The sequence below is a fragment of the Cryptomeria japonica genome, chromosome 10 (genome assembly GCF_030272615.1).
Source record: "Cryptomeria japonica chromosome 10, Sugi_1.0, whole genome shotgun sequence".
Taxonomy (NCBI): Eukaryota; Viridiplantae; Streptophyta; class Pinopsida; order Cupressales; family Cupressaceae; genus Cryptomeria; species Cryptomeria japonica.
In genome coordinates, this window is record NC_081414.1 from 181,272,458 (window position 1) to 181,298,727 (window position 26,270).

At 38.8% G+C, this 26,270-nt stretch overlaps 1 protein-coding gene across 1 annotated transcript in view; it reads left to right on the plus strand.

Annotated features, from left to right (window-relative positions):
• The window catches only part of LOC131045478 (exosome complex component RRP41-like), an 82,562-nt gene that overhangs the window by 36,763 nt on the left and 19,529 nt on the right, over nucleotides 1-26,270 (plus strand). The window contains exon 5 of the mRNA XM_057979064.2: nucleotides 24,285-24,373. Within this exon, the coding sequence (XP_057835047.1) occupies nucleotides 24,285-24,373 (89 nt within the window). The remainder of the gene's footprint in view (nucleotides 1-24,284; nucleotides 24,374-26,270) is intronic.

Sequence of the window (26,270 nt, forward strand, 5' to 3'; positions counted from 1 at the left end):
TAAGGAAGTGACTGTTTCAAAGCGCAGATAGTATGAAAAGCTGTACTCTTTAAGGGTGGTAATTATGAAAGGTTGAGACTCTTGCAAGGGTAGACATGATGAAGAGGTGTGACGTCTCTCTCACATTGGAAGATGTAAAGGGGAGAAGGTTTCATTTGAGGAGGATATGCAAGAGAGGTCAATTTAGAAAATAAATTATTATTCTCAAAAGGCATTAATGGAGGGTGGTTACTCAAATCTTATGAAAGGTGGTAACCCTTTTACCAATAAACTATAAAGGAGAAATCATTCCAAGCATTCAAGGATTGATTATCAATCATCACTTATGAATCCACAAAAGCAGTCATCAATTATCAAATCAAGCAAACAATCAATCGGCAACACACTCTATCAAGTTAGCATTCATTCAATCATCATTTACCAATACATCAAACCAACATTCATTACATCATTGCTCATCAATCATCTAATCAACAATCACCTAATCATCACTCACCAATAGCTCAAATCATACAATCAAAGGAATTAATTCAATCAATCATTCGTTCATACAAATATCAACCATTAAAAAAAACCAAGCATCAAGTGGAAATCTGAAAACAGAAAAAGAAAACTAAAAAATTATTATTATCTTCAGCAATAATAGATTGAGAGATAAGTTTATGAATAAAAATAAATTATAAATACATAGATGCAATAGTTATACCTTGCAGAAATTAAATAATTGATCATAGTGAGTAATTTAATTTCATTTCCTTTTAATAAGTATTTAAAAACAAATTCATATAGCTAATTGATTTTGAATTTATTTGAAATGGATTGCGATTAGGAAGGATATCTGGCCATTTGAGTTCACAAGAGGTGAAGCCCTGATCTATCCTTCATTAAGCACGCCACCCCGAGATGGAGTGCTCATGAGCTAGGAGGTGTATGAGTCCTCCTAGTCTTGGTGAGGTAGGCAGTCTTCATGCTCTTATCAAGCACGCCACCTTGAGTTGTAGCACTTGTGGGCTGGGAGGCATGTGTGTTCGTAGGCTTTATTGAGGAGGATGGAGTGCCTCTAAGATTGACTTAGGGGTGGAGTAGATCGAGATCCTGCCATTTTTATGGGATGGGAGGCAAATGAGTGCACACTTGAGGGACTTTCAAGTATGCCATCTCGAGATGCAACACTCGTGGGTTGGGAGTCGTGTGAATGCGCTTGGGCTTGAGGGTCTTCTCAAGTATGACACCCTGAGATGGTTGGTTGAGGATCCACTCATGCTCTCGCAATACAAGGACAACCATCCTTGAGATTGTGTTTGCTAACGTTTCTGATGAATTCCTAATATGATTACTATTGGAATATACTTTGGAATATTTATTAATGCTATTTTGGATTTAAATATATATGATGCTTATATGGATGTATATGTTATAATGAAATTTTGATATTTGTGTTAATGCTTTGTAAAGTTAGATGTTATCATATGCTCTTACGTTTTAATGATTATGAATATTGTTCTAGGACCTAAACCGGGATTATCTTAAATCATGTATTGCATTTGATAATATTTTTATAAAGTAATGTTTGTAAATGAATTACCTCCTTAGACTTAAGCTGGAATTGTTATGCTAGGGTAGTGTTGTGACCATTTCACACATCGCCCCATGCAAATGGGGACCCCCTCTTTTCGCTCGTTTTTCGCTCGCTTTTCGTTTCGCTTTTAGGATTTTGTTAGTCAGTCAGTTGTCTGGATTTAGGGTCAAGCCTTAGGGTTTTAATTAACGTCTTTTCAAGCCAGAATCCAGTCAGTTTTGAGAGCTTTTGAGCTTCTTTTGTAAGAATGCAAATTTTGAATGCAATAAATTCGCCAGAATGGTCTAATTTTCAATTGAATGTTGAAAGCAGAGCTTAAATTTGTCTAAGTGTTGGAGATGAAATGTGAATTTTTGTCCAATTGAGCAATTTTGACCAAATTTTGACTTTTTTGATTTTTTGACCTTGGGCATTGGAAATGATTTGTTTTCGCCTTGTGAAGTGGTAAAATGTATAAAATCATGTTATTTTGGCCTGTAAGAGCAAAATCGCTCCTGTCCCTCAGTGAAGGACCGGGACTCGTTTTCAAATATCTTACTATTCCTGCAGGACCAAGATGAATTTCGAGTTGGAAGTGATGAAGAAAGGCGAGATCTTTCCATTGAATATAAATTGAAGATTTTCACGAACACAGAAATACCTCCAGGAGAAGAATCGCTCCTGTCCCTCTCCAAGGGACCAGAGCGATATTCTTCATAGGGCAAAATTCAGACAAAGATCAAGTCAAGTTTATGTTTGATGGCAAGGAAGGAGGTGAAATGAAACTATTGAAGACAAATTGAAGATTTTGAAACGTCAGCAAGGACCCTAAATGCTTAAGTTCGCTCCTGTCCCTCAGGAAGGGACCAGAGCGATTTTTGTTATAGATGATTTTCTTGCTAAATTGCAACCGGCCTCAAGGCATAGATGAATGGAATGGAACATGACGAATCCATTGAATATAAATTTTGAAGATGACGAAGTGAAATAAGGCCTACAGAGCTAGAATCGCTCCTGTCCCTCTCCAAGGGACCAGGGCGATATGATGGTTATATTGCTTCTTATTCAAGTTCAAGACATTCCAAGACGAGGAACAAGGTGGCAAAGGCGTTTCAAGGCATTTCAATCAAGCATGAAGTTACAAAGGTCCTCACGTTGAAGGAATTTGCACTCAAATCCCCAGTTCGCTCCTGTCCCTCAGGAAGGGACCAGAGCGAAATTTGTATAAGGACATGAAATTTGAAAGTTGATCACGTCCCAAGTATCCAAGGGAATCGAAAAGGCTTCATTCTACACGATGAAGACAATTGCAAGTTGAACAAGGTAAAGACAAGCTCAAAATGTTGAACTTCGCTCCTGTCCCTCAGGAAGGGACCAGAGCGATGTTGAAGGTATTGACCGATTCATGCAAAAATCACGTTAAGACAAGGCTTCACAAGGTCATACAAGGTTCAAGGCGTCTTTTGAAAGTGATATATCAAAGTTTGGAACGTCCAAATGTTATCAATCAAGCTAAGGAGTCTATATCGCTCCTGTCCTTTGGACAAGGACCAAAGCGATTTCATTAAAAACACTCATGCTCCTTCAAAATCAAGGCAAGGCAAAGATAGACGAAGTTAAGGACGTCCTTTGGAAGACAATGAACGAAGAACGAAGATCAAATGTTTACAAATTTGAGCCAGGACATGGAGATCGCTCCTGTCCCTCTCCAAGGGACCAGGGCGATATTTGCCAAAACACATGATGTCCTTTGAAGATCATGTTGAGATAAAGTCGCACATGGTTTTAGACATCATTTGGAAGGCGATGCAAAGGGAAATGGACGTTAAATATTACCAATTTGAGCTTAAAATGGAGAAAAGACAAGGATCGCTCCTGTCCCTCTCCAAGGGACAAGGGCGATGATCCTTTAAACATCAAAATACCTTGTAAAAGCAACTGGGACAAGCATGGAATGAACAAACGATGTTATTATTCGCCTTATGATGAAAATTGGAGTGCGAAGATGCAAGATCAACGTGAAAACATGAAGATCGCTCCTGTCCCTCTCCAAGGGACCAGGGCGATAATGGATATAAAGGTATTTGTTTACCCAAGCAAGTCGATCTAGTTTGAAGAACCTAGTGAAAATGGTTGATTTGAACGTAGAAATGAAGAAGTTGAACGTAAAAATTGCAAGAATCATAACCAAAAGAGTGGATCGCTCCTGTCCCTCTCCAAGGGACCAGGGCGATGAGGTACGTATCTACCATTTTCAAAATTTTTGGTGCTAAATAAACATCTTTGAATTCATTTTAAATGCTAAAGTTCGATAAAGTTAAAAACTCAATTAATTAGCATTTAAATATTGCGTTTGGCATTTATTAATTATTTTGCCTTGTTAAAAAATCAAAATTTATTAATTAAAAATAAAAGGCATTTAATAATTAATTAATTAATAAAAAATCGATTGGAGCGCTTGGTGTTTTAAAGGTCGGCCTTGTTATTTTATTAAAAAATCGTTTAAAATTGCCTTTTTTTTTACCAAGTCGGCCTTGGGGGTGAATGGTGAGGTGAGCGCTATAAAGGGAGAGGTGAAATCTTCATTTTCACATCATCATTTTACCTATCTTACATGCGATTTTGAGGAAGAAGGTGCAAAATTGTGTTTGAAAGTGTGATTTGGAGTTTATTAATCAAAGGTGGTGCGAACTATCAATCCAAGGTGGCGCTAGTAACTTCCAAGGTGGTGCGAATCTATATTGAGCGAATTTGCCAAGGCTTGAAGATCACGTTAAAGGGGAATTTGAAGATCACGTCAAAGGCAACTCAAAAGGTGGCGAATTGCTATTTTGCTAAGGCGATTACATTGAAGGCTATTTTCGATCTTTTTGCCTAGGCGATTTTGTCCTTTTTGCATTCTAGAGTTAGCTCTCTCTTGAGGTATGGCGATTCGATTTTATTGTTTTATTTATTCATCGTCATATTTTAAATTTTAAATTTTGAATTTTGAATTCCTAGCTCAATCGTTATTTTTTTTAGGAAATGATAACTCTAAAGACTTATCATGACGTTTCCTAAAATTTATCTCTCTAATCTATGTTATGTATTGCTAAATCATATTACTAATAACGAAATGTTGTGTAGGTATGGCGACCCCGAAGGCGGGAGCATCCACCAATCGCTCAGCTCTCATGAAAGAAGATCAGAAGACCAAAGAAGTGGAGACCAAGATCGTGTCAAAGTGGAGCAACATTGGAGATACAAACTTGGGTAACTTTAGCACGAAGAAGTTTCGAGAGGTCCCTTACATTGGCAAGCCATCACCTGTCGCCCGGAGAATAATCGAGAGTGGCATCATTAAGGCGGCCGGCTTTCCTCCAGCTGTTCAGTGCCATGAGTTGATGATCGAGTGTGCTCGTCACTATGATCCATAGTCCAGAACGATCGTGTCCAAAGAGGGAAACACTTTGGCGTACCTTTCAGAGGAAGCTATAAGTGAAGCTTTCCATCTTCCAGAGCACAGGGACATGATATACAAGAGCATAGAAGGAGCCAGATCAATGTACGAAGATGATCCAGATGCTTGTTTAAGCATTATCAACAAGAACTGGCTACTCAAAAGCCGTCCCCGTCTGAGCAAGGTCCCGAACACACCGCATAGGATTGATTTCCAGGAGGAGTACAGAGATTTAATTACCATGCTCAACCGAGTTACAGGAGCCCCTCATGCCTTCTATTTTGAGAAGTGGATGTTTTACTTCATCCAGGGGATTGTTCAAGGGAAAGGTACGATACATTGGGCTAGGATGATTAGCCATTGCTTGGACGTACAGTTGAGGAGACTCAAGGCTACTAAGTCCTTCCACATGAGTTCATATGTCATCTATGCCTTGATCAGGAGTGTTGAATACGCAGGACTACCTCACAGAGGAGTGATTGGAAGAGGACCCGGCGAGGTCAGAGCTTGTGATTCCTATGCCTACTTGCATCATCCGCCAGGGAGTAACTATAAGTTAGTTAATGATACTTTCATGATGAACATCACAAGGACGTTGCAAGGTGGAATTCACAACAGGTTATCTCAGGATGCCCAGGAATTCATAAAGAGGTACGGTGCTTGGTTCATTCAGTTTCCCAAGTTCACTTATATTAGAGTGCATGGATGTCCTTTACCACCATACATGTTGCCGAGATATCCGACAGACAGAATTGTGTTACTTGAAGTAACAAGGCAGTTGGCAGCATATGTGAAGGCATTCAGACACAGACATCAGAATGGAGTTCCAGTACCTATCATTTTGGGTAATTCAGTTGAGGTATGTCCTAATGCTTTAGCCATGGATGACGCAGAGAAGGAGTTAGCCTTGTATTCTTTTTCATCTTTTGCTTTGAGAGAAAGCTTTGATCCACATGGACATTTAGAGGAGACAGTCGGCAGGAAGTTTAGACATGAGTATCAGGTTGAAGATTTTATGATGAATCTCTTAGATGATCTTGAAGTGAAACGAAAAATGCACTCTAGATTGCCTTTGGATTTCATCAGGAAATGCAGGATATACAGAGTGGCCGACCAAGCTCAGGACAGTGGCAGACATATCCAGTCTTCCTATGATCGAGAAAGCAAAACAATAAGGTTAGATTGGAATGAGCCCGAGGTCGTGGATTTAGATACTTTGATGGCACCAGTCTTGTCTTGTACTCGCAGATGGGTTGACATTCAGCATCAGAAATTGAGAGAACAAGGCATAGCTATGACTTTCACTTTGGAAGAGAAACCTGCCGAAGGTGGAGCTAGTGTGAGTGAAGGCAATCCTAATCCTAGAAATTCAGGTGAAGGTAACCTTCTATGTGCCAGTGAGGGCAATCTCCATTCAAGAGGTTCGAAGAGGAAAGAGAGACCTGGAAAGAGAGAATCTTCCAAGAAGAAACAAGAGGCTAACAGAGATCGATCATCCGGTACTTCTTCTAAACCAGAGAATAGAACAGTTCAAGTAGAAGAATCCATGGAGTCGATGGTACAGAACGATAGGCAGGAGGAAGGACAGGCACAGCAAGGGTCACCAGATGGATCTCTCCAAGACTATGAGTTAGATGAAGACAAAGAAGACAATGAAATAACATCTCCTCCCAGACAAGAAGAAATAGTGCATAAGGAAATTCAAGTTCAAGAAACAAGATCGATTATCCCAGATTGGTTGAAGGGAAGATTAACCAGGGTGATCGTAGTAGAGGACGAGGATAATGCAATTGATTTAGAGAGCCTTGTTGGACGTTCACACGAAGTAACAGAGAAGAGAAAGGCTACCAAGATGTCCAAGATGATTCAAGATGAGACTGGATCCAGGAAATTATAGATAGCTACACCAGCAGCAGACAAATATGAAGGTGAGATCCTAGCCGAAGAATATGATATACAGACTTTTGAGTTAGGACCATCCACAGCAGAGCAGACTTTAGATGATGCTACCGACTCATTTGAGGCATTGAAGGACAAGCTTAGAGAAGAAATGGAGAAGAATAGAAAGCTTGAGAGAGAGGTCGGTGCATGGAGGACATATTTCAGTCACATCAATGAACCTTTGGGACGTCAGGATCCAGCTAGATCACCAGTGCAGGCACTCCCACTTCAATCAATCAATGAAGCAGACAGATTCAGGAACATGGTCCAACGTACAAGTAATTGGATGGATAGATCTCATACAGTGGCTATAGAGTTTGTAACAAGGATGATGAAGATTATTCATCAAGCTATCCAGGTTCTTGAGATGATCCACAATTTGATGATAACAGTAGCTGCATTCGCCCATACCAAGGATGTTATCATTCCTGTCTTGAAAGTTATTAGACACACATCAAGGAAGATTTTAGCGCAGGAGAAGATCTTGGAGGGAGAATCTCACAGTTTGTTCCATTGGTCAACCTTACTCCATATGAAGAGTGTTTTCTTCGAAGACATCAGTACTAGATGTGGCCAAGTTGAGGAGGTGATCAATCCGATCCAGGACAGAGTATTTGAGGTACTTCGTACCATTCTTGGCAGAAGGATCGAGGTCGAGACAGATGTGGATATGCAGGAACTAGAGGATAGAATCAAGGTCATCTTTTGCAAGGATGCAAATGTTACAGATGAGCAATATGATCAGATGTTTGCCACCATGCTCCTGATTGAAAGAACGAAAGAACTTGAAGCTTCATGGGATGCAGTTCTCCTAGATGCATTTGATCAAGTCATCCACTTGGAAGAGAGTATGAAGAATCTTCTCGAGATTCCAATTGCAGAAATCGAAGGAATCGTGACAAGATTCATTGCATATGCCAAAAAAAAGAACATTGGAAAGGGAATAAGATTCTAGATGAAAGGTTGTTATAGATGACATGGCATCTTATCTGTCATTGGTTTATGTCTCCTAGGTTTTTGTGCCAAATTTAATATTTGGCTATGCATTTAATATTGTTTAGTAAAAAGGAGGCCATTTGTAACAAACCCTAATTAGGGTTTAGGTGTCATGATCTTGATCGTTGATCTACTTTCAATCTGGACCTTTCATTGTAATTGGGGATGCTATTTATACCCCCATTTTTCATTTCATTTGGAAATAGTGTAATAGTTAATAGTTGATGTAATAGAGAAGAGAGATTAGAGCTAGAAGCAATTTTATTTTGTAGCAAGATTGAGTTTTGAAGAGAGAAATTCAAGCAAATTGTTGTATATGATGATTTGGAAATCAATGAAATATTGAAGTTATGGTGTTTCGTTGCAACTTTCTTAAGTTATCTTCATGGTTGTTTGATTTACTTGAATCATGCTCAATCAAAGTAGCTTGTTAATTTGAAGGACATTGTGTGAGACTTGATCTTTGGTAGGATTCGTAATCCAAACCACTAGCTTCTTGCTGATTGTAGGAACGCCTTGCGTGGTCGACTGGAGAATACCTTGAATCCCCTAATCTTCAATCATCATTGTATCTTAGATATGTACCTTCGTGGTAGTGTCCATGATCTTTGATGCATTGGATATCATTTTATTACCTTAGAAGATCGCACTAATTTCAATTGAGTTGTTATCTTATGGCAAAATTGAAGTTAGTTGAATCTTGCCAAGTCTTGTCCATACTAAGTCATTCATAGGGTTAGATTAGATTAGACTTCTTTCAAACCCTACTCTTTTGTTATTTTTGAAAGTTTTCTTAGTTTAGTAAAATCTTGAGCTTTCGGAATACGTAAGGCCCCTTGGAGGAAACAGCAAATCACATCATACCGCTGGAAGCTTGTCCACACGTAGAGACCCTACTAAAAGAACCTTGGAGTCTACCTAACTGATCCTTTACGCGAATCTTCAGCAGTTAGAGACTATTTTCTCAAGAGAGGATAAGATGCCTATTGGTATTTTATTCTGTGTATGATGGTGTACAAAATACACGTCAACAGGTAGGAATCAGGAAGATTAAGAAGGGACATTACAGATATACTATTACTTCGCAAGGCTGTGAGAGGGGACAATTCTATTTGTTGTTTGGCTAAAAAATTAGGCTGTGAAACAAATTTTATTAAAGGGCTGACATAAAGCATTTGCTTCATGTGCCATACTTCTACATTTTTGAACTAGGACAAGACTTTTTTAGTAAACCCAAGATAACATCTTGGAATCGCCTTCCACAATTAGTCTTTTACAGTGTTCCACAGGCGTTGGGGACGAGGGGACGCATTTCTGGGACCGGGGGACCAAGGGCCCAAGTTTGGGGATGGCGGTTGGGGGGGGGGTGGCGGGGTGGTGGTGCTGATATAGTTATACATATACATATAGTACCTGATAAACTAGTTTTGAAAAGATGTATGACAATATTACAGTATAAGAATTACATTTTAAATGAGACTATAGGAAATTTGAAATACTAAATTTAAATACCAAGATTTCTAAGTTGTGTTGTTATATGGAGCCTAATCAGACTTAGAGGTTAGATTTTCCCTACTTCTATCAGCACGGTTTCCACCTATATTTTTCAATGGGGGTTTGGGGGCAGCGCCCCCAAGTTGGGGTCAAGGGGCATCGCCCCTTGCGGGGTCAAGGGGCAGGCGAAAAATACTTTTATTATTTTCTAAAGGCATAAGGTGTTATTTTTCTATTGGCCCATGTCCAATTAGGGTTTACCCCTTCACCCCCCAAAAAGTCATTTTAAAATTTTTTTAATTTTAAACATTGCATATACGTGGGGGCGACAGGAGACGTCTGGGCGTCTCCCCGTCCCTTGAGAGACGTCTGCACGTCTCTCGAAGGACGGGGAGACGTGGAGGCGTCTCCATGTCTCTTTGGGAGACACAAAGATGTCTCCCTGTCTTCGGCGACACTTGGGTGGCAGTGGCGGGACTGCAGGGGACATCGTGTCCCCATCCCTCCGTCCTGGAGACGTCCCCGTCTCGGAGATGCGGCCAAAAAGGGGGGGGGGACGCGTCCTCGTGGAACACTGGTCTTTTATATCCCAAAGACCTTTCCAGGCTAAGTTACTGGGTTCGCCCCCCTAGACCCCTGGTACTGGTCTGGTACGGTCGGGGTTCGGGGTTTGGGGTTTGGGTCTGGTTCGCTTGTGGTTCAGACAGGGTTCGTGGTTCACAGGCCTGGTTCGAACCAGGGTGAACCCAAGAGGACCTAGGGTCGAACCCAAGAGGACCCAAGTCGAACCCAGAGGTTTGACAACCCAAAAATGGATTTTTTTTTTGCAACTTTTTTTTTTTTTGAATTCCACCACATAAAAAATTAAAATGACCCTATGTCTCAAGCCATACACCTATGCATCGTACAACCAAGAGAGAAGCACAAGTCTGTACGAAAGAACAAGTCAAAAAACACAATTCCTGTACGGGAGAATGCACCTTGATCAGAATTTTGACTTCTTTGGCCTTGTTCTTGATGTCTTAAAAAAGCAGAAAATTGATGCTGCCCCGGGACCCTGCGAGGGGCACTACCCCTCGACCCCGGAAGGGGCTGCCCCTTGACCCCGCTGGGGGTGCTGCCCCCAGACACCCACAAGGGGCGCTGCCCCTTGACCCCGTTGGGGGCGTTGCCCCAAACCCTCATTAGAGAATCCATTTGATGATCAAACTTTAAATTGTTGAAAGTTGAAGCAATGATACTTGAATATTTTATCATTTTGATATTAAACTTGATGTATATGATGCTGTTATGGTATGATCATGATGCTATGATTACAAGTTTATGTTGGTTTTGTTGTTTATACGATGCTATGTGACATGCTAATCTTAATTCATGCTTATAGGCTGCATATATATATAATTTACATGTTTTTGTACTAACGAACCCAAACGAACCCAAGCCCCTTTTCAAAATTTTGCCATACCGGCGTACTGGGTTCTTCGAACCCAAACCAGTGCCCGAACTCGAACCGGTAACTTAGTTTGCAGGGATAAACTTCAATTACCTCCAACGATTCCAAAAGAAGCAGCACTGTGCACAAAAGTTCACCGAGAATTCTATAGAGCAATTCCTGCAGAAACCATACTTGGGTTGTCATGAGAAGTTCCATCAAAGTTCAACTTCCAAAAACCATCCAGGGATCTAATCCATCTGGTCTTCTCTCTATCAGCCTTTTTGTTTCTCATCTCTTAATGATCCACTTTATCTGAAGATTTCTAAACTGTATGTTGATTTATAATTTCTTTCAGTTTTAATTTTTATATGCTCAATTTATGGTTTGCATTTATGTGGTGCAGCTTCTTTTTAAAAGTGTGGTGAATTGATAATTGTACACATAATGGTAATCATCACAATCTATAGGATCTGATAATTTGGGTTGATGTGTTGATTTAGATACACGGTGGACATGAAATAATCATTCGGAAGTCCATGTTTATGATGCTTGCAGTATAGGTTTGAGCATCGTGTACTTGTACCCATGGTTTGCAGACTCAGACTTGGAGGGTAGTTGGCAAGCCCAAAATTTTTGACTCGGCAAAATTTTGGCAAATAATCGACAAAAATCGGCAAAATCTTGGCAACTTAGAAAGTACTAAAAATTAAAATTTCTTTAAAAAACATATTATTTGTTTAAAATTCAATTACAAAATGTATTAAAATAAAAATCAACATCTCTAAAGAGAAATTGCATGGTTTTGTAGCAAAAAAAGTGTTAAGAACACGTTTTAACCAGTGTTTTCCTTGCGTAGGCATTAATACCTGTGTATTCCTGCATTCTTAAAAACTTGCGAGTTAAACTTGTAAAAATTTGCACAGCAAGAAAATCAGAGAGTACCTCACAGTTTGCAAAGTATGCCTGTACCTATATCCATATAATATAGCCATGCCTGTTCAATTACACATGTAGTTTGATTTGAAATAGTGTTCCCATTTTGATATTCCCATATCTCCTTGTAACTACTGGTTATGTGGTCAGTCAGGCTGTAAAAGTACTGGTTTCTTATTGATATGTATCATGCCTAAAGATTGGCTAGGGCCTGAGCTTAGCTCTGACCTTTGGTTCTGATTTAATCAGGCAATATAGTGTTCATTACTCCTGGTAGTGTAGAGTCTTTATAGTAGAATGGCAGAGATTAGTTGCACAACCCTTCACCTTTTCCCTCTTTGTGGTCAGAAGCTGTAAGGCACTGAATTCCTGTCGTTTGTATTAGTAGCTGTATGGTGACTGTTGATGGTGTTTTTATGCACAATCCAACACAATAAAATATTGAATACTGTATCCTCTCTTGAACAAAGACTTCTCAAATGCTGAAGATTAGCAAAGGATCACTTGAGACGACTTCAAGGTTTACAATATCAGGTCTTGACATGTTGGATAGCTTCAATGGTATGATAGTGTTCGAATTGTTCTTTATCAATTCAAGCTCATGGAATGCTATTCTTTGAATGATGTTGGAATACCGCTCTTTCCTATTACTAACAATCTTTGATAAAAAATGAAAAAATGAGCAAGGTTTAAGGAATGCTATGCTAATACTAAGAATGCAAGACAATGGACAACTTCAAGTGAGCTCAACTAAGCTTTGTTTCGACATGCCATGAACATCTCCACAACACCAGTGCAGTCTTCTAAGGATAGCTTGATGATTTTCAAATCACTACCACAAGCATGGATACCTTCAAGATGAAGCATACCAATGATGGAATAGTAATTGAAGTTAAGCTTTTGCTGAAATGAGTTCAGTTGACTACGCGAGGTACTTCACCATCGATGGAGTATTAGTAGTTTGATCAACGAGCTTCACTATCAATCATGCACATGCATCTTTCACTCATCTAAAATACTTAAAGCAAATTCTACTCTAATTTTCTTTTTCTTTTCAATATTAATTTCTCTCATAAAAGGATGAAGAAACAAGCAAATGCTCCAAAACTCAATAAGTCATCAACACTTCAATGATTTTATTAATTCTGCAACATCAAGCAACAATTCTTCAAATCTCTTCTAATTGATCCTTTACAAATGAAATGAGTTGAGCTTATATAGAACTCTCAATTACAATGAATAGCCAAGATAAAATCAGAGTCAAGGGCCCAAATTTTGCCACCTAAATCCTAATTAGGGTTTGTTACAACAAAAAACCTAATCATATTGCAAATTATTAAATATCAGCCAATGGGAGTGTGTCATCCATTTGGCACAAAATACAAGGAAAAATCCTCCAATACGAAAAATGACACCGCATTGGATCACAACAAACTATCTTCTAGAATCTTGTTGCCCGTCATCATTTCAATCTTAGTTATTGGAATTGAAGGTAGGTTCTTCAATTGTTCTTCCAAGTAACCGACTTCTAAAGTTGAGGGAAAAGTTGTCTCCCATCTTGGCCCAAAATTTCTAGTCTTACTAGCAAGTACCGTGAACGAGTGTATATCGTCCAACTGTTTCTCGGAAGGTGATCCGTCTGTTCCAAAGAATATGATCACTCTCTCAACAGCTGATCGGCATCTATGTGAATCCCCTCATTCATCTCCTTATCAAGAATGATCTCAGCTACCTCTACAATCTTGTCATGTATCAAATTTATTGCTCCATCAACATGGGTGTATCCACTGCAGATAGCTTCAAAGATGACCTTCCTCATGCGAAGCAAGTTACACCACTGTTAGAAATCAGGCGATTGCTCGTCTCTCAATACTCCTTCGTTCACCAAAGTTTGCTTTGGTAGTTTTCTCATTTGTTGCAATCTAGGCATGGTATAGTCTCTGGTGTCAACAAAAGTATCAGATGCTGCCATGAGGACATGAGTTCTTTCAAGAACACTTACAACTTTATCAAATATCTTCACTAGTTCTTTTATAAATGCATTCGCCCTTTTGAAATTCTTATTTATCCAAGTATCCATCAGGTGTGTTGAAGTTTTCGTCTTTTCAAAATTGTCAACTGAGTCTGAAGGAAGCAATGGTGGCGACATAGCTATAGGATCATGCTGCCTGAGCGGTTGCTTGAACTGTTGGAAGTGACTTCTCAATACATTGATTTCTCTTTCTAGTTTCTTATTCCTCTCTACTTCCAACATTAGCATGTCATGAACTGTCTTCACTGTGTCGTTCATGTCTTCCAATGCTTGATCAGTGGTGGGAGGACCTAAATCAATAGTCTCCAAGTCATTCTTTTGTTGTGATCTCGCCCTCAGGCTTATCTACTCTTGTAGTGGCAGTTTGTACTATTTGAGACCCTGCATCGTCTCTTGTCATCTTTGATATCTTCATTGCTTTCTTCTTCTCAACAGTCTCTTGAGTTCTATCTAGGAAGCTGTCCAAATCAATAGGATCTTCCTCTACTACTATCACTTCAATTGTTAATCTCTCCCTAAGCCATGCATGGACAACAAATTTCTCTTCTCCTACTTGCACTTCATTTAGTTGCTGATCTTCTCGAGGTGGAGATGTTACTTCTTGATCTTCATCCTCAATATTCACATCTACATCATTCCCTGCCTTATTGTTGACTAGCTTGGGTGTGATTGAATTGTCTTGACCCAATGGTCGCTTACCCTTGTTTGTCTTTTTGCACCTACTGTTCTGAATTGTAGATTCCATGGACTCCTTCACTCCAAGATCAATACTCTCCCTTGGTGGATGATTTTCTTGGCCAGTTGCTTGATTCATCTATACTTTGTGCATGGAAGAGGTACTAGTAGAAGGGCGGCTTGAACTTGACTACTTCTTGTTTGGGGGCTGTTATGACTTTCCTTTCTCTTAGATCCTTTGGAATGAGCTGATTGGGTGACATTTCCACTCCGCTTTCACTTTTTGTATCATCATTGAAAGACTCTACCTCTCTCATCAATTCGAAAGTTAGCTGGGTGTCTTGACTCTTCAATTTCTGGATTTGGATGTCTACTTGTTGTTTGTATATGCTACGACTGACTTCATTAGATCATTCAGGTTGGTAATCTCCACATCAATCCAATTGACTTTCACCTCTTTGTCTTTCTCTTGTTCATATATTGGTTGGAGGCATCTTCCTCTACCTTGCACTTGATCTGGAATGTCGAAGACCTTGCATGCCTTGATGATGTTGATAGGTAGTATTGTGACCTTTTCACACATCACCCCATTGAGAATGGGGACCTTCCCTTTTTCTTGCTTTCTAGGGTTTTGTTAAAGCCTTGTGACCTTCCGGCATCAGTATTGCCAATTTTTGTCAGTTTTGAATGGTTTGAGTTTTGAAGTTGTTAGTCAATTCGTGCAAACTAAGGTCAGAACAGAGTCTAGACATAGTCAAAGTGCCTAGAAAGGCCGAAGGACGAAGATTGCAATTGATTTGAGTGGATTTGGACAACTTTTTTTTTTTTTGGAAAGTTTGCTTTTTTGCTTTTTCCTATTTTTTAGGAAGTTTTGTTTTTGGCACTTTAAGCATGATTCCCGAAATGGCTATTTTTAGGGATGCTTTCTTTTTCTATTTTTGGAAAGGGGATCTAGGGTTTGCATTATTGGCTTTGAGATTCACTGAAAACGATTCTTCAAATTCCTCTGAAATTCCAAGTTTTGTTCAAAAAAGCAATTTCCTAAATTTTAGGGATCTAGAGGAATTCAATGGATGAATGATGAGTGGTTTTCAAATTTCAAACAAATCCAAGAAGAATTGCACAAGTTATGAAGATTTGAAGTTTTGATCTCATGGTGCATAAGTTTTGACCAAGTCCGCCTAGCATTTAAGATCAGAGGGTCAAGACTTTAGGTAAAGTCCCCCCTGAATGGGTCTCACAATGAATCATGTCCGCCCAAAGGATATGAAGGGAGAATGGATAAGGTTTGCAACTTTTGCAAAGTCCGCCCATATATGAGGTTCTTGAGTTTCATAAAGTCCGCCCAACATTATGGGGAGAAGTGCAAAGGATGTGCAAAGTCTGACCTAGAAGGAGAACATATGAAGTGCACATTGGAAGCCAAGTCCACCTCGGAGGTGAAGGTGCATGAAACAAGCCAAGTCCGCCTAAATGAAGAAGAATGACATGTTAGAAGGGTCAGGACTTAAGTGAAGTCCTCTCAACATATGGTCCCTAAGTTTCACCAAGTCCGCTCTAGAAGAGGAACATATGAAGTGCAAGGTGCAAAGTGCAAGACAAGTCCACCCAAGAGTATAACATGAAGTGCATGACTTCAAGGAAGTCCGCCCAGGATCATATTGAATGGTACACAAGTTTAGCAAAGTCTGCCCAAGTTTGGGTCATGAAATCAACCAAGTCCACCCTCAAAGAAACATGCTAAATTTGGAGTAAAAGAATATTCCCGTATACTGTCAGCAAGATATGATGTTCAAGTTCGAACTAAAGGTAGATTTAGAAAGTTTTCAAAAGAAGAATACTGAAGAATAATTTCGAATTGCAACCAATTTAGAAACTTTCATTTTGAGACTGAGATTGAAAGTTCGAACTAGATAAGGAGATGACAGTTCACTGAGGTCCAATTTAGAAACTTTCTTTGCAAATTCGAAAGACTAGAAGTGGCAATACGGTCTATATGAAACTTTCCGTATCCCTGAGTATCACAATACGGTCTATATGACCAGGGATGAAACAATCCATACACTGACAATGTAGAAGAATATGAGGCTAATATCAACCATTCATGGTTGGAGAAACCTAGGAAAGGTGTTTCTAAGATACCTAAGATCCTTGTGAGGGCATATTTCAAAGAAGATTACAGAGACCTCATCGTTTTACTAAACAGAGTCATGGGCAGCCAGCAGGGTATTTTATATGAGTTCCTATTTGAACTATTCTTTAGCTAGGACATATAGATATAAAGGCGTTGTGTGTAGAAGAGCTGTTGGAAAGAAGGAGAACCAGTTTGCTTTCTATGATTGTTATCCACAACTGCACTTGGAGGAGAAATTCCATTTGAAAAGAGTTAATGATGCATTCCCAATGCATATCACGAGAACCCTTTAGGGAGGTCTTCATCAGCGACTCTCTCAAGAGTCAAAAGATTTTATCAGCAGGTTTGGGTATCAGTATATCCAATATCTTAGGTTCACCTTCTTAAGGATCCAGGGATTCTCTGGACAGCCATATAGACCACCCATGTTTCCTACAAACAAAATGGTACTACTTGAAGTAGTAATATAGTTGGAAAACTTTATGATTGTGCAAAGAAAGAAACAAAAGACAGGTGTGTCTTCTCTTAGTATCGGAAATGGATCGGAGACATGTCCATCAGCAGAAGCTGCTACACATGTCGACAAGGAGATTCAATGGTACCCATTCTTTCAATATCAAGCAAGGAGCCATTTCGATCCTTTTCATCGAATGGGAAAAGTGAATGAAGTTTGAGCATAGACCATACCTCGAGGAGTATTGGGCTAATGTAGTTGATAACTTTGAGATAAGAAAGAGATTTTGGTCTAGGATCCCACTAAGCTTGATCAAGGCATCTGAGTTATTCTGAGTGGCTGACAAATTGAAGAAGATAATGAGTTTTTGCAGCCACACTTTGATAATTTGAAGAATGAGCCTCTTGCTTTGGTTGGGCAGATTCAGAATGGTCTGACTTAGGTGATCTTATGAGACCCATGATTGAGTACTTGAGATGGTGGATGTGTCAGAAAACAAAGGATCTTAAATCAAAGAATATCGCCCTCACCTATGATCTCATGGGGACTGATGAGTCCATGTCTTTGAATCATAGGAGTACATTGAGTAACCCAAAGAATCCAGAGAGTGTTGGGTCAAGGAAGAGAAAAAAGTCCATTGAGAATTCCGTAAGGGCTAAAGTAAAGAAAATCACTGGAGATGCAGATGTGAGCAGAATGCACAAGTTTGGTGAAGGTCATTCGACTATAAGTGCTACATCTACTGCTCCAGTAAGAATTCAAATTGATAAACAAGAACAGGATAGTAAAATGGGAGCTAATGAGACAGAAGTTACTCCTCCTGTAATTGAAGAAATCATGGAGGAAATGGTTCAAGAACCAAGTCAGCCCCCTATTCTCACCAGAGTTCTAGAAGTTGAGAACCCATAATCTCAGAGAGAATTCCTTGATGGCATAGTTACCGCGCCTAAGGGAGTTGAAGATAATTTTGATGAGAGTGGCATGGAACAATCAACCATCCCGTATTGGTTGAGGGAAAGAATGAAAGCCAAGGTTCCTGAGGAGGTTCATCAGGGAGAGAACACAACAACATTCTTGGCTGAATTAAATAAACCAGCTGAAATAAGACCACCTAAACCAACTAAGAAGTTCTCTTTGATTCAAAGAAATAGTGCAGGGTTCAGATTAGTACCGGCAGTAGTACCAAAGGCAGGAAAAACTCAGGACAACATTACTCTTGAGGCCTATGAGGTCACTACTATAAGTTTGGGAAGGACCACCAAAATCCAAGAGGTCCAAGAATTTGATGACTCCTGCAATACCATGAAAGAAAGATTGAACAAGGAAGTTGAAAAGAGAAAGAAGGTTGAAGCTGAGAATGAGCAATGGAAGAGATATGTTCAACATTTGACAAAACCCATCGATCGGGAGGAAGTACCGGTTACTCCACTTGCACCTCTTCCACTAAAGTCAATGAAGGATTATGAGGATATGAAGACTACATTCAAAGAGGCCAAAGGATGGATTTCTGATGCCTCAGAGCGTGTTGACATACTTGTTGCAAACCTAGTATCAACATATGACTCCACCTCTTCCTTGTTAAGCAGAATCCAAGACATAGCCGAAGCTTGGGAAGATGTTGAGGAGATTCAAAACAGAATAATTCCACGTTTGAAGGCCATCAGAGGATTTTCCCAACAAGATCTAGTAGATGGAAAAGTCATTCAACTCGATGACATATATGATTTCAGCATTTGGTACTTTGCTTTGACAACCAGGGTTGAATCTTTGAGGAAATCCGAAGCTAAGTGTTTAGAGATAGAAAAGACTATCAAAAGTATTCAGGACAAGGTCTTCCTCATAGCAGCCAAGATATTCTAGCAAGATGAAGTGCGAGAGAAACATTTACATGCAGAGAATCTGAGGGCCAAAATTCAAGGAAACTTCTTCAAAGTTTTAGGGCCAGTTCTCAAGGATGACCTCTCTAGGATTTTGAGATTCTTATTCATTGATCGGAACTTCTTAGCACAGGTGGCTGACTGGGAAAACACTCTCGCCACATTTACTAATGACGTGGACATGGTTGATTACCAAATTAGCAGTTTGCCAAGTGTCACCATGGAGGAGGTTCGACCATTAGTGTCCAGATACATTGCATCTATTGAAAAGGAAACTGGATGCCCACCTTAGTGAAATTAGCAGCTGTGCCACTTGTCTCCTCTTTTGTTCAAACTGTTAGAGTTATGGGAAACCCTAATTAGGGTTTTATCTTTCAATCTGGGCTCTTGATTGCTGTTCGATCTGGGCCATTCACAATTTTTAGACTCCTATAAAAGGTTGCCTCTCATTTGGAGAGTGTGAGGTTTTTTGAAATATTGTTGCAAGGTCATTTTCAGATAATACATTACTTGTTTGCATTTTTCTTAATGCTTTGTAATCTCTATTATTTGAGTGATTAGCAAGGTTTTCAATTTCTTGAACACCCTAGTTAGGTTTTATTTCATGTTGTTAGATTGAATGAAAGATTTGATAAGCATTGATTCGTGGTGTATCTCCGCTCATACTTTTGATGAATAGATGATTTTTATTCATTGTGCAAAGTTAGTCTGAGCTTTCCATTTTGTGTATGCTTAAACTTCCGATCATAAGCACATTCCTTGAAGATTGCATCCGCTTTGTGTAGTTGTCTTAAGTGAGGCGAAGCAAAGTGTGGTTTATTGAGTTCACCAAATCAATACCGTCTCTTGAATTCATAAGAGTAGTTTCTTAACCCTTATCTTTTTTATCCTTTTTGAAAGTCCTTATCCGAAAAATCCAAAAAGAGAAGAGCACCAATTGACAAACCCGTCTAAATCCCAAAGTTGTGAACAATTCAAACGTAAGTCCCTTTGTGTCTTACCGACATATCACAATGCCCATTGAGCTTATCCACATGTCAAGACCTGACAAAAGAAACCTTGGAATCGCCATATGATCTTCTCGCAATCTTAGCATAAGTGGTGGTTTTTCAAGGGAGGATAGGGTGTCATTGGACATTTTATTCTAATGTTCGGTATATGATAAAAGGTACACCAACAGGTAGCCTTGAACACATTCTTCTTCTTACATCTAGATCATCTTGAGCATTCTTGAAATGATCTTCCAATTGTAACTTGTGCTTGTGCTTTCTTCCACTAGACCTTTTGATGTTGGCATAGGGATCAAAGTTGTCTCTGGAAAAGTGTGGAATGAGAGATTTCAATTCTTCTTCCACCTTGTTTGTTGCTTGCAAGGATGGACACACTTCCAACGACTATCCAACTGAAATGGGAAATGGAATTCTAGTCTTTTCTCTAGTCTTTTGCACTTTGTTTTATGCCATCAATTGCTTTACCAATTCAAGCAATACTATCTTGTCAGTAGGATACCTTGGTAGCATGTAGGGTGGACAAGAGCATCCTTGTATCCTTATGGAGGTGAACTTGGGAAACTGGATAAACCAAGCACCAAACTTCTCTATTAGCTCTTTTGCTTGTGGGGATAATCATTGATGAATACCATCTTGCAAAGTTCTTGTTATATGCATAGTGAAGGCATTGTTCACTCTTCTATAATGTGTCTTGATAGGGTAATGTAACTACATGTATGATTTATAGGCTCTCAATTCTCCAGCTCTCGTATCGACGAGGCCTCTATAAATTAACCGTGTGTATTCATGAGCTCTGACAAGCGAATATATGAGATACGAACACATGTAGAATGTTCTGGTTCATGCAAGTCTCTTGAGCTGTATATCAATGTTATTGCTTATAATCCTTGCCTAGTTGATCCTCTCCTTTCTAGTCGATATGATCTCCATGAAGTAAAACATCCAATTCTCGAATTGGGATGCTTGAGGGGTTCCCATGATTCGGTTGAGCAAGGTGATCAAGTCACTGAATTCCTCCTTGAAATCAATCTTGTGGAGCTTGGTGGGTAGCTTAGATATGCCAGGCTTGCTCTTCTATAACTAGTACTTATTGATTATGCCAAGGCATTTGTCGGGATCATCATCATAGAATGCCTACGCTGCTTTCTTGCTTTTGTATATCATGCCATTGAATTCAGGTATATCAAAAGCTTCATTGATAGCTCTCTCAGATAGATAGGCAAGTTCTCTACCATTAGGTGCTACTATCATAGTGCTTGGCACACTCAATGATTAACTCATTGCATTGTATAGGTGGAGGGAAGCCTGCTGCTTTCACTATCCCGCTCTCGATCATCATCTTTGGGGATCCGGAAGGTTTGGTGGTGTACAAAGCTCCTTGGAACTTTTTCATGTTGATTTGTTCGAGGTTGGTGTCTCCTACATTGCCCCAAAATGATGCAATCTTGGACTCCATCGCCTCTCCCTTTGAGTCCTCCTTGATGAGTTGCCCAAGTTAGGTTGTTGATAGGACTTCAATGCTTATAACATCTAAAAATGCATCATTAAAACCTTAATGAATAACTAAAACACTAGGCTTTTTGCAAAACCCTAAACTTGCCTAAAATCTGAAAATTACCATCTAATTTTATGAATTATGCTTTGAAGTATACTTAGATGATCAAAATGCAATGAACAAAGCATCCTATGATTAAAATCATATAAAACAATGAACAAGAAGCTGTACCAGTGCTAAATCAAGGTCTGATTTTTAAGGAAAATGATCAAATAAACTTGTTTCAGACCTGCAAATTGCTTCCAAATGGACTGGTAACTTCAAATTGATCGTTCTTTTGGCAAAATTGCCCCATTATATCAAGGCGGTCTTGATATCAAATGCTGGAGTTTGTCAAATTTCTGATTTAGAACTGCTGTTCTCCCTCTTGAATTTGCTGTCTCCAATGGTGAATTCGCTGTCTCCAATTTGCTGATGCTTAATTGATACAATGTTGCTGTTATCAATGGCAAATTCACTATGCCTTGGATGACTTCGCCTTGCCCTGATTGCTGATGTTGATTGTGGACAGAGCTTGCTGATGTTTGGATGTAATTCACCAAGTAAAATCGTTAAGTGCTAAAAGCTTGATCAAAGTCACTGCCAATGGTGAATGAATTTGCTGTCCTAGCAATGACGATTTTGGCAATATTTGCTTGGAATGGAATCACTGCTTTGTTGATCAAAGTCGCTGCCTGATTGAGATCATTCACATTATCGATTGTATGTTGATCAAATGCAATGATCAACATTGCTTTATAGTCACTGAAAGGGGGTGCGATACCTCATCACAAGGCCAACTTGTGATTTTATTTAATGCTTTGCAATTTTGAAGCTCAAAGCCGACTTGATTCATCAATTTTGAATTTAAACAAAACGTTTTTCTTTCATTATGGGGCCCATTCAAGGTGACACATGTATTAAATATCTCTCCCCTTAGCCTTGAATGCTAAATCGCATTTCCTTAGTTCGCACATTTGGGGGAGTCATAGGAAGTTGAAATCCTTAGGTCGTGGATTGGAGGGTTCACAGGAAGTGGAATTGCCTAGTTCGTGTTTTAAGGGCTTCATCGGAAGTGATCAATTCCTTAATTCATCGATTTGAGGCATCAAAGGAAATCCCATTCCTTAGTTCATGGATTTGAGGCATCAAAGGAAATGCCATTCCTTAGTTTGTGGATTTGAGCCTTCCTTGGAAGTGATGAATGCTTTCCCAACTTGTCATCAATTAAGCTTGCAACATCTTTCTAACAATGCACTTAGCAAGATCATGATCTCATTTCAAACAATGCAATGCAGAAAGCTTAGTTCGCTGATTTGAGGGGGCAAAGGAAGTCCCAAAGCTTAGTTTGTGCTTTTGATGCCTCACTGCATGTCTTAGTTCGTGCTTTTGGGGCTTCATCAGAAGTCTTCCCAAAATGACAACTTCGCTACCTTGACCCCTTTGTTCCGATCCACTTGATGGTAATGCGAACTCTAGCCCCTTCTTTCCTTAGAATATTGAGCCTTGAAACCAACTTGCCTTAGCCAAATTTGCATTTCATCTCCATTGAAGCAAGCAAAATATGTGAATTGCTCATTCCCAAAATGTTGAGCATACAAATCAACTCAAACCTATTTATCCTAAAGGATCGCTAATAGCAATATAACCTAAAAAACCCTAAAACTGAAAGCAAAAGAGGGGGTCCCCAGTTGTGATGGGGCAATGTGTGGAGTGGTCACAACAGTGACATGGTTGGATACAGTGGGACCTGTTTGTATCAGTAGCTGTATGGTGACTGTTGGATCCAGTGGTGACCTGGTTGGATCCAAAAGTTCTTTGTTGGAGTTTCGTCTAATCACAGATCTCTTCCATAGTCTTGTGGATCATGTTCTATGCAAGGACATGGTCATGTTCTATGCAAGCACATGTCACAATTAGTTGATTATGTAGGCAATCATCCTTACAGTAGAATGACAGACTTGAGTTTCACAACCCTTCACCTTTTCCCTTTATGTGGTCAGAAGCTGTAAGTCTCTGAATTCCTTTACTTTGTATCAATAGCTGTATGGTGACATGGTTGGATCCAGTGGGACCTGTTTTTCTATTGGGAGGGGATGGTGATGATTCTATGGCAATAATAATAAAAGGCCTTTGTTTGAGTTTTGTCTAATCATAGATCTATTTCATAGTCTTATGGATCATGTTCTATGCAAGCACATGGTCACCCTTAGTTGATTATGTAGGCAATCATGTATGCTAGCTTTATAATCCCTTTATTTTATTCATGACAGTGACCTAGATGTAGAGAGTGAGTATGCAATTTTTCTTTTGCTCATTAACATACATGTTTTATATACATTGTAACCTTTTTGGCTGTGTATGGAAATAAGATAGCTGGCTAATTATTGAAGATAATTGTCTGTATAGAAGAGTGCTGGGTACATGTTGCCATGGATGTTTTTTAACATGTTTAAGGACAATTCTGTGGACAGTCTAAAAATCCAAAATTGAATCTGTCTGTCTATATGTATACTAATCAAGTATCAGCAATTTTATACTGGTTTCTAATTTCACTGTTTTCTATGACTATGTTAAAGAACTTATATCTGATATCATTAACTTATGGATTGTGGAAATCTGATATCTTTAACTTTATGTCTACCTGTTTCTTTGTTGTCGACTGAACTTGTCGGGGTAAGTTTGTTTTTATGCTTTCTGATATTTCTATGTTGTCAACTAATCTTGTTGGGGTAAGTGTTTATTCATGCTTTTACTGTTACTATGTTGTAGGTGATCTCCCGGTTGTCATAACTTGTGCCAGTCTTGCCCTTGCCGATGCTGGCATTATGATGTTTGACCTAGTAACTGCAGTTTCTGTGGCAAGTATCACTGCATTGTTATTCCATATAAGCAATTTTCTTACAGTTTGTAACAAGCTTGTACTACATATATTCTTCTATTTTCAACATCTTTCTTCACAGTGGTAGGAATTGTATACATCCATTGATTAAGTTACAGAATGCGGTGGTTGGATTTTATTTTCTTGTAACAGAGCTATTGAGGCTCTAGGTAGTTTTTTTGGTAAAAATAGGAGTGAGAAAAATATAGACATCAATATAGCATACTTTGGTAACTTGTCTTAAAACTTGAAAGTCAAGAACTTCATCTTAGTTGGTTGTTTGATTGAATAAATATGATGCAGCAATTATTGGAATTATTCCAGAATAGGATTTTTTTTGGCATAGGATCTACTATCTACAAGCTTATTTCTAAAGCTTTTAATCAGATAAGGGTCCTTAATCTCAAAGAGATCTTAAAAACAGAATGCTTCTGAAAGGGAACTTATTCTGCTTAATGTAGGGTGAAGAGTTGGAGTAAGTGTGTTATTTAGGTCTTGCTGTGCAACTATTAAGAATCAATGTGATTGCGTACTGGTATGCAGATTTGGGCTTATAAAGTTTTTGAACCTGGACTCAATATGTTTGGAATTATCTGAGGCTCTTCTTTAAAGGTATATTTCTATGAACAGAGATATGGAAACTAAAAGTTTCAACAGAGAACATCATGCTCATTCCTTCAATCTGTGACTACTTCTTTCTTGACATCCTATACAGTTTCTTTGATTTGGTCCATTGACTATTCTCATCTTTTTCCCCCATCCAGTTGGACATTGATATAATTTCATTCACTACTGTATTCAACCTATAAGGCACCATAGAGCCTAGTTATCCTCTACATTTAAAATTATTATTATTATTCTTTATATTGGATAAATTTTACAAATATGGCTCATATGAGCAAGATGACTTCAAATAGGACCAAAATCAGCTCTTAAAGAGCACTGATCAAAGTACACAAGATATGATCAAATCTAGATCAACGTAAAAAAACACACCTAAGTGCAGCAAAATAAGTATGATAAAGCATATATCAGCAGGCATATGTAGAAAGGCAAAAATTAGGACACATGATTAGTCATGTATCAACAGCCATCATTCATATCATAGAAGCAGAAATTGGGAATAGGTTGCCAAAACTTGCATTTAATAGCAAACACTGATATTCAGAATTCCTGTGTTTTTTGCCTCCCAAAAAATGTGCTTTGTTGGCAAATCCTTGACCACTGAGTTTTATAATTGATTTTTTCTATTTTTTTGTGTTAAATTGTAATATATTACAAAGTTAATTTGTCAGATTTCTCCTAACCGCATTGGTAGGGTTTATACCTGCACATTTTCACATTAAAATTTTTTTTTCATTGTTGTTTTTCTTTGATGACTTCGTGGCGTGTTTTTTGCAATTTCTCCATTCTAGTGTTTGCTGCAATTTTGTTTCTAGATTGCTACCTATAACATATTTATGTTCAAACGATTTCCTATCAAATCTAGATTAGATAAAAAATTCTTGGGGTAATGAATCCATGAAAGGTCAAAAACTCCAGTGCCATTGAGTTGACAAATTCCCGTTAGAAGCTTGTAATTGTATATTCAAGGATAGTCTAGTTAATCAGAGATTTAAAAAACTTCATGAAGAATAAATTCTTAGTTTGAAAAATAAATTGTACCTTTCACTAGTTTTGGCATATTACCAAATTAAGAAATTTCTTGCTGAAACAAGTATCAGTGAGTTTGGGTTGATGGTTGTAATGTTGGCTCAATAAGAAAGACTGAGTTTATCACTCACTTTCACAGATTAAGTAGTTTTTAATATCCATTACCCTCTAATTCTACTACAAGAGACATAAAAAGTTCAATATAAAGTACAGTGTTCTGTATG